We start from the raw sequence: 10,423 nt of genomic DNA on the forward strand, positions 1-10,423 counted from the left end.
TTTTTGTTTTTGTTTTTTGTTTTTAAACTATACAGTTGCACTGTATCAGGAAAAAAGGTTATTGTTGGTCTGGCAGTATAGCTATACTGGGAATTATTTGCTTTAAAGTACATTTAGTTAAATGTATTTCAAAGCAAATAATAAAAAAAACAAGAAATATAACCGTAAGCAAAACTGAGAACACTAGTTGAAGTTTACATTGTACAGGGTTCCCTCATGTTTTGCACTTAACGGGGACCGTAAAATCCCTGAAATAAGTGAATTCTGCAAAGTAGGATTATTGAGGGCATCGGATATGTCTTTTGAGAAAAAAAACGTGAAACACTGAAGCCACAAAAAGGGAAGGGCGAAGTGGCCTGGGAGCAATGTTATTGACGACACAAATTCTTGGTAGTTACTCCATTCCTCTTCCTATACAGTCCTTTGTCCTTCCTTATCTGTGTAAACCTTGCCTAATGAGCCTCCTCCAGATGGCTTGTCAACACCGCATGAAGATGAGTGTGTGCAGGACAGATTCGAAAAGGATGATTCATCTTCCTCAGACAAAAGAATCAGTCTAGTCAGCACAGCTGTTTATCTGCTGCAACTCTCTCCACACGTGTGTCGATTAATCCGAACTCTGCCGCACAGCTCGGTGCTACCCTCCAACACATGATGTATTCTCGGTTTGTTATGACTTTTCTACTCTGGGTTTCTTTTCAATCTGTGCTTCTTCTTCACTTCTCATGTGTTATCTGCAACATTGCTATACTCTGCAGTCTTTTTCTATTACGAATTTTGCTGTTCCCGCTAAACATCTTCTCTGACGGGCCTTCACCGTCAGAAGTCTCACTCCTTTCATTCCTGTGTAATAGAGGGTGACATGTTTTGGCAGCTTCTCCGTGTTCTCCTCTCACAGGGAATTACTGTCCTGACCCAATTCCACATGTGGTTAAATCTACATGGCAATGGTTTTTGTTGCCACAGAGAAGATGTTCTTATTCAGGGGTCAGCAACCTTTTTACATTCAAAGAACCATTTTGACCCTGTTCCCAAGGATAAGACAAAACTGTTACCGTATATTCCACACTATAGGGTGCACCAGATTATATGGTGCACCTTCAATGAATGACCAATTTTTATAATGTTTTCAGATATAAGGCGCACCACATTATTAGGCACATAGAATAGATGCTATAGTAGTGGCTGGGGTTGCAGTATGCATTTACAAGTGGTACTGCGCTAAAGGGAATGGCAACAAAACAATCGGATAAGTCAATCAAACTTTTCAATCAGAAATTAAGAATAAAGATGATTTGTGCTATGTGAAGAAAAGGGAAAAAATACCTAATGATTACATTAAAAGACAGTTTGGATCAATGCCAAAATGATTCAAGAGTTTCAAAGAATAGAATTAGGATTCAATTACTTTTTCAATTTAAATTTTTAAAATCAAATTGCAAACAAAAACTTTCAAATATATTGTTTTGTTGCTTTAAAAACAGTTTCTGGATTTATTTTATAAAATCGTGCTTTCTTAAAAAAAAAAAAAAAAAAGTTTTTTGCACCTTGTTCCCATATAAATTACTTCAAAATTGGAGCATGTATATAGGGATGTATGTAGGGAACTCTGGTTCCTCGAGAGCCATATTCAATACATTAATCCATTTCATAATTGTCGCATCTTACGCTGCACACGTAGACAATGAGAACCAAGCATTATTTGTTTTCTCAAACCACAAAGAGCCACAACATGAGGAAGAAAGAAGACATGTGGCTCCAGAGCCGTAGGTTCCGACGCCAAACGCTGTTTTTGTAGGATCATCTGAATAACTTTGAATACTGTATTTGGTAAAACCATCAATATACGGTGCATAAATGCACATGCCACATGTGGCTAATGGTATTCCAAAAATTGGAGCAGTGATAGCCTTAATTTTCAATGCTTGTTTTGAGTTAAAACACTAAACTCAAAACAAAACAAAAAACAGTCTTACATATTGTTTTCACACACTGCAACATGGAGCTGTGCCATATTTTGTAGCTGTCACATTTCGCTGGGTTTCATGAACCTGCAGAACTTCACACCAATTTTTCACTGTTTGGTGAGGTTGAAGGTGTGTTCTCAAACATTGCCACAGTGTCAAGTGTTTTTTTTCTTCTTCTACAGATGTGTTTGTCAGGAATGACTAGAGGTCCCTGTACTGCGTAGGTTTTATGAACATCTTGAGTACAGTGCATTCTGAAAGCTTCTTCTGGTGTTGTAAAGACCTGAAACCAGAATTTGATGCCAACTTACAATATTTCTTCAAGAAAGTAGCTTGTATTAGAAATGTAATTTTTCTTTACATTTACCTTTACAACAGAAGGCTTTTTGTTTCGAGGTAACTGCAAAGTGGAAAGGCATTTGCAACATTTGGATCCAAGTTTGCTGAGGTAAGTGTTATCGTCGGGCAGTCCTACATTTGGAATGTCATTGCTGTGTGTACGCACTCTTTAAAAAAAAGGGGTTTGAAATGCAAGTAAACTGAGTTTACTTAAACTTTACTGGGCAGTGATAAGCTACATTTTTACCAAAGAATACTTGACTTATAGTAAAGAGTACGAAACTGAGTTTAAGTCTCCTGTTTGCTTTTGAGTTGTAGTAAAGTTGAATGGACTTGCACATCTTATCTTTACAAACAATGAATTGATTTACAGTAGGGTTTCTAATAAAGGGTTTGAGAACCACTGGTTTATAGAACTAGTATAACACTAAATTTGAACCTTTTTTGTTTTCAAGTGGTATATTTGGAAGATGAACATTAGAGATGCTCAGCTCCTCACCACACTGTTAAGCAATCAGGACACTAATACAATTACATTAACAAAACAATTATTCTCATTTTTTCTGGTCAAATGTGTGTCTGTGTTTTTATTTTTCACAACTATTCACAGCTGAATCTACTGACTGTTAATGTGGGAAATATAAAACAACTCAGATTTCCGAGAGGTAACTTAAGGTGTAAATTGTATTTTTTTTATGAACACGCTGTGAACAAGGGAAAATTGTTTCACCTGCTTTTTACTCATATAAACACAAAAAGCGAATGATTAATGTAACTTTTCAATAACATTGTGCCACTGATTGAACCTATCAGAAAAACAACACAAGAAACACCTTCAACCAAATACATTTTTTTGAGTCAAAGAATGCTCTGTGATTAGTGTTTATATTAGGTATCAACATTTTGATAGCAAAATGATGTCATGTAATGTGATGAAACATGTTTTACTGACAAGCCATCTCTAATATTCATGAATACATCTCCTCCCCCATAATTCTTCAGTTCATTTTCATCATATTAGAAAATTTATAAAAATGTATTAGCGCCATAAGAGCTAGTATTGTTCTCATTCCAAATATTCACATATGTATAACACACTCTTGGGACATCTATTTCCTTTCACATAATCAATCACCCCAATTTCACCATATTCCCAAAATTCATGCACTGAGGATAGTGTTTTTATCTTTACAAATATTCATGGTTTTCCCAAAGTTAAACATTTTCTCATAAAAAAATCCCCCATTGAAGGAAGTATGTGTAATTTTTCGCATGCACCTGTGGGAGCTTTATGGGCATTTCGGTAAATGCAGCAAAACACACTCCCCCTCCAGCTCTGGGAGCTTTAACAAACAACCTCCGGAGGAGTGCCACCCCCCCATGTCATATAATTTAATGATAACTTGAACTAAGATAATATTTAAAACATTCTGTTGACCGTTAAAAGAGATTTATTTGCAAGTTCTTCAAATTTATAATCATTAATTTATTCAGTTTTATACTTGACGTGTACTGTAAGTACACTCATTGATATACTACAAGTAAAACTTATCACTTTTAGTTTACAGGTTTATGCAATACACTCTAAAATCAGGTTGGTCAATTTTAAAACTGCACAATAGGTACATAGAACACTTTAATAAGTCATCTGTCTTGATGCCATAGACTGTTTATGTTCCTTACACATTGTCCTTATAAAGTGACACTGTGTCAGATCTAGAAATTTTTTCATCAAAAATGAATCAATCAAATGATCGTTACGGTTAAAGGTTTGTCTAAGCAGAAAAAAAGCCCAAGTGCATCAAAGTGTCGGAAGAAAAAAGAAGGCAATCACAATTACACTTCACATAGCAAAAACAAATCCTTTTCCCTGGGGTCATCCATGCCACCCCCTGGCATTGCCCCAGGATGACCCGCCCCACTATTTGAGAAGGACCGGGTTAAGCAGACATGGTAACATATGAACGTGAACTCCCCTGTGGTTTAGAAAATGTGTTGGTGTATAGTAACACACATGCATAAATAAAGCCATGCCAAGAAAATGACAAAATGATGGATGTCTCTGCTCTATATATTTTGTAGAGAAGATGAAACACTTCAAATGCTTGATGTTGCTGATGATTTGGATGGTTCAGACTGAAGCAGAGGTTTGTCCTGACGCCTGCAAATGCACCAAGAAGTCTGGGCAAGAAAAGACAGAGGTCAACTGTCACAAGAAAGGACTTGGTGCCTTTCCTTCCAAACTTCCCACAGATGCTTGGCTCCTCAAATTTGGTTGGCACATCTTGAGTTTGAGTTTTTTCAATATCTATCTATCTATCTATCTATCTATCTATCTATCTATCTATCTATCTATCTATCTATCTATCTATCTATCTATCTATCTATCTATCTATCTATCTATCTATCTATCTATCTATCTATCTATCTATCTATCTATCTATATATATATATATACATACATACCGTATTTTCCGCACTATAAGGCGCACCTAAAAGCCTTATTTTTATTTTTTTTTTAAAAGCTGATGATGCGCCTTATAATCAGGTGCACCTTATATATGGATCAATATTGAGATTGGCATTCGTAGATGGGGAATGAACTGATAAAGTAAGCTTTACCTGTTTCTTTTGTTTGTTTACAGTTGAACAAGGTTGGTCATATTGACACTGAGTTATGATACTATTGAGAGTTGAGTTATTCTTTGAGTTATTTTTGTGATTACTTTGAGTATTACTATATTGTGATTGAAAAAGTTTTAAAAATCTGTCATTAATTGAGGGTGCGCCTTATAATCCGGTGCGTCTTATATATATGGACAAAGTTTTAGAATATATCATTAATTGAGGGTATGCCTTATAATCCGGTGCGCCTTATAGTGCGGAAAATATGGTACTTCAATTGAAGGATGCTTCTTCAGGTGCACCTGCATTGGCTCCCTGAGTGCAGTATAGAATACATAATCATCTTCACTGACAACAAAGTGAGGGTTAGTTCCAGCCAGTAGAAACTAGTATTGGGTATTATGTCTGAAAAGTATATTGTGATACAGCAAAGGCGTATCACAGTACATATTGTGATATATTGGGCATTGTTTGTTCCCAAAAAAATAAAATAAAATCTATGGCAAATATATTAACAATGAATGAATTAGAATAGATAATTCTATTCATTCTTTTTGAGGAGCCACACATCATTGACATGAATGAGCATTGAGCACACATCAAACATTCTTAAAAAAAAAAAAACAAAACTCATGTCCACATGTTTAATTTCAAGTATGCCCTTGGCTGTATTACTATGGCGCCAGCAGTTACTTCAAGTATTACTATATTGTGATTGAAAAAGTTTTAAAATATGTCATTAACTGAGGGTGCGCCTTATAATCCGGTGCGCCTTATATATGGAAAACGTTTTAAAATATGTCATGGATTGAGGGTGCGCCTTCTAATTCGCTGCGCCTTATAGTGCGGAAAGAACAGTGTGTGTGTGTGTGTGTGTGTGTGTGTGTGTGTATATATATATATATATATATATATATATATATATATATATATATATATATATATATATATATATATATATATATTCATTTTTTTTTCTTTGCTATGATAAGGTTATGTAAGAAGTAATGTGATAATCCAAATTGTGCTTCAAAGGTGAGAATGGCATCACAGACCTGAAGGCCAACATTCTGGGATTAGTCCCAAAAATTGAAAGCGTCAATTTGGAACATAATGGCATCAAGTCCATCCACCCTCGTGCTTTCTCTGGTGCAAAGACGCTGACACTTCTTAATCTTTATAGCAATTACATCAAAAATCTTCCGCCAAGGGGATTCAAGGTATGGATGATTTTTTGACTAACATTTTGGGTACAATATTACGATATTCATTATATATATATATTTTTTTCACATTTTTTTTAGGATCTCTTAAACCTTCGCTTCCTCATGTTGGGAAAAAATCAGATTGGCACACTCAAGCCCAATATGTTTGTGGGCATGAGGAACCTGTCAGAGCTGGATATTCCTGAAAATGCCTTGACCGTGCTTGGGTCCAACGCCTTTAAACCGTTGATTGCTCTCAAGGTCTTAGATCTTTCCTTGAATCGCATCCAAAAGATCTTTCCAAAGGCTTTTACCGGACTCAGACGTCTCATGTTCCTTAACCTGGACAACAACAGGTAGCAGAGATAATATACTGTGCAAATTAAAATGTGAAAATGTGAAAACTAAAAACTTAAAATGTGGAACGCAACTCCAATGTTTAAAATACGACGTCATCATGCTTGGTATCAATCCATACATCGGTAAGCCTCGCAAGGACGCCTGGACACCCAATCATTTTTTTTCACCTTGTGCAATTTTCCATAACGAATTCAATGCACCACTGTGAATATGTTTTTTTCTACATTTTTCCTAACATTAAAGTCAGTATCAAAGGAATATGTAAATAATGCTACAGGAGTTGATGAATAGCGTATTTTCATAATTTTAATAAAAGCGATGAACTGATGTCTACCCTGGAACACGCAGCTTTCTGAAAATGTGACACCCTGATTTATTTTATTATTTTTAAAATACCCCCAATCTATACAATTGAGGCCATTTCAAAATGGATGGATGTGTAGTGTCTTCCAATGACCGGATTTATCCTTCTGGGTTTTATTACAAAATGGTTCCCCAAATGATCTTAAAGGTACAATGTGAAAGATTTAGATTGTTCTTAACAATAAAGGAATAAATTAAATGATTAGAAATTTCAAAAACGTTCAAATAAATGTGGTCTTACGACCAACAGTATGTTTTAAATATAATTGTAGGTCTAGTTATCATTAAATTATTTTACATGAAGGGTGGCACTTCTCTGGAGGCTGTCATGTTTGTTATTGCTAGGATGATGGCAAATGCAGCACCTTTTGCTGTCTGTACTGAAAAACGCTCTAAATCTTACACATTGTCCTTTTAACAATGAATACCTCTGGACTTTTTTGTGTGTTTTTTTTGTGTTAGAATATATTCTTATGACATTTGCAGACTTGTATGAAATCACAAATAAGCAAAGATTTTTGCGGTTCACAGAAGAATAATAATTTCATCTCTGATCAATGTGAATTTGACTAAAATTACATTATTTTGAATCTAGTTTGAAAATTCTTCCTGCTGGCGCTTTCAAACCGTTGAGCTCTTTGGAGATGCTGGTTCTTGACAACAATCTTCTGTCTACTCTGAGGCCTGCAATGTTTGGTGGACTGGGTGTATTAGAGGTCTTTTCACACACACACACACACACACGCACACACACACACACACACACACACACACTATATATATATATATATATATATATATATATATATATATATATATATATATATATATATATATATATGGATGGATGTGTGGACACAGACAGTGCTCTTTTAATTTGTGACGAGTGACATACAGAAGAATACTGAGGCCCTGCTTATAGTATAATTTTGAGGACATAATTTTTTGAAAATTATTAATTATTAATAATATTAAACTTACTGGTGCACCACAAATGCATATTTCAGAGCATACTTTATATACTTATAGTTCTACTTATACATTTATACATTCTACTTATAAGTATTTCATACTTATGAAATACATTTCATAGCATATACTTCCGTTATACTATTTTGTTTGCCACGGCAAGACCCTGAACAGGATAAGTGGTAGAAAATGAATGCATAAATAAATGGAAAACCTAGGGCTTCATTTTCATAGACAGCACAGCTGTGTTCAAGAGTAAAAACTGGCCCGTTGAGTGCAATTTCCTTTCTCCCAGTTTACCTGACAAATAATGTGGCTGAAAGTCGTCTAAACTTTGCACCTGGTAGAACCAAGTCGAATTACAGGTGCATTTCACCTCAGCCCATTTTGATGAGTTTGCTCAGTGCACAGGCAGGCAGATTGGGTATCGTTTATTTCATTCTTAATCGTGACTGGCATGCATCACAAACTCCTAATCGTTGTTCAATTTATTGAACACAATATTAGCATCTATATCTATTACAATCAATATGGGTGCAAATCTATTTATTCTTGTGTCATGTTAATGACTGCTCCTTTCAAGCACAGATTTTAAAGGCCATCAGGGGAGCTGCTTTGATTCGTGGCAAATCACATGGGCAGTGTTCATGTCGACAACTGTTCAAAATGCTGACCATTAATTGCAGCCAAGCTCTATGCATTGACGAAGATACCAAAACGCAGTTTGGCTTAATGTCTCTGCATAGATTTATGAAGTGCATCAAGTCAGACTTGTACTGGGCACAAAAACAGACACTGAAGTGTTTAACACGCTTTAACATCCTTCTTTGTTTTTAATAACACACCTTCAATTGCAACGTATTTAAAAATGCAAAAAGAAATGAAAGCACAGCAAGCTCATAACAGATTTTATGACAAATCCGAGACAATGCAATAGCTGCAATTGAGAGACTTGCTCAGTAATCCACTTGACATAAGAATCATTCAAATTAACCTTTTCTCTCCTGGTCGGGACAATGCGTCCCACAGCTTCTCAAAAAATGGCAGTGGGATAGGAATGGTACCAATAAGATGACATGGCATCCCAACGGTTCATTACACACCTATCTAAACATTCCAGTGGCATTTAGGAACTTTCCTATACATAACAGTGCTGAGCCCTTTGTGAACAAGGGAGCTTGCGTTGTCAAGTAACTATTTAGTACTGCGGAAATATATTGACAATATGTGTTATATCTTTCACTCTTCTTTGCTACTTAATATAACAATGAGGCTCCGGACTATGACGTAGTGTTCACTCTTTACTAGAATAGCACATCGTCGTAACAAGCGGTACCACGCAACCCGAAGCCAGAGTTCGGATCATGCATCGCGTGACAAACTACGGGTAGTATTAAGGTTCAAAATACACCACACTATGTGCTATATATGTGTGTTACTATAGATTACATTGATTACTATGTATTGGAGGTGTTCGGTGATCTTTTTCATATCTGGCACATTTTTTCTTTCACATTTTCATTTTGGCACATTTATGGGCTATATATACAGTCCCTGTGGTATCTCTTGGTGGGAGAATGAATCCCTGTTGTATATATACAGGAAGTACATATTTAGAGGTGCAATTGTTCGCGTTTGGCAACAAAGTCATTTCTACTTCTACAACACTTTTTTTGTTCAAGTATCAAACTCCATGGGATCTACAATTCCATGGTATTTTTATATATATTGATAATATACTACTATACATTGGACCTAATCTATGGAAGTGGGATTTTTTTAAACACATTTTTCAATTATCATTGACCGATAAACAAGGAAAATATGCCATACATTTTATTTATTCATTTATTTTTTGAAAATCGGTAGGGAAAGGGTTAAGAGAGACAAAAAAATGACAGAAAATGAATACACTTATCTCCACAACAGGAACTCTACTTAAGGAACAACGATCTGGAGCACCTGCCATCTGATGTGTTCAAGGACATGCCGAGGCTTTCTCAGCTGGCTCTCAGTGGGAACCGTCTCAAGACTATGGATGCCAACATGTTGGCCCAAATTCCTTGTAAGACATCAAAATGACTCCATTGCATCAGTGTTGTCAGTAGGATTCACTAACAATTTTTTTTCCTTTTATAGCGCTGAAGAAATTACACCTCCATAACAATCCTTGGTTGTGTGACTGCAATATCGTCCCCTTGATGCAATGGATGAAACAAACAAATGTAACCCTGTCACCGCAAGAGGCCCTGAAGTGTGAGAGCCCCCTTGAGCTCAAAAAGAAGACCTTAGGCAGCCTCCAAGAATCAAAGCTGCTTTGCCATTTATAAAGCCAAGTAGAAGATGGATGAAGGCTCTGACCCCGTCTGGAATCTACAACCAATTCCTCCTCATCTTTGAGGAAAGATTTTGATATTTTTGCTTTGTAGCTAGCCCCATGCTGCCTTGATTCCATGTTCCATGAGTTTAACATCCATCGGTCATTTTTAAATGCAGTTTTAAGGCGTTTGAAGAAGTCGTAATATTATATTCACCAAAAAGTAAGAAGTCTCTCATTCAGGTAACACTCTGATTATTATAATAATCTTACATTGC

At 35.9% G+C, this 10,423-nt stretch overlaps 1 protein-coding gene across 1 annotated transcript; it reads left to right on the plus strand.

The window, feature by feature from the left end:
• Positions 1–4,393: 4,393 nt before the first annotated feature.
• On the plus strand, positions 4,394–10,158 carry LOC148407465 (uncharacterized). Its single transcript, XM_088403912.1, has 6 exons — positions 4,394–4,580; positions 5,967–6,151; positions 6,236–6,492; positions 7,455–7,575; positions 9,758–9,893; positions 9,968–10,158. Exons 1-6 carry the CDS (start codon positions 4,394–4,396, stop codon positions 10,156–10,158), a joined length of 1,077 nt encoding a protein of 358 aa, XP_088260038.1.
• The last annotated feature ends 265 nt before the right edge of the window (positions 10,159–10,423 follow it).

Source organism: Hippichthys cyanospilos, chromosome 20 (genome assembly GCF_059441005.1).
Source record: "Hippichthys cyanospilos isolate Australia breed blue-spotted pipefish chromosome 20, RoL_Hcya_1.0, whole genome shotgun sequence".
NCBI classification, from domain to species: Eukaryota; Metazoa; Chordata; class Actinopteri; order Syngnathiformes; family Syngnathidae; genus Hippichthys; species Hippichthys cyanospilos.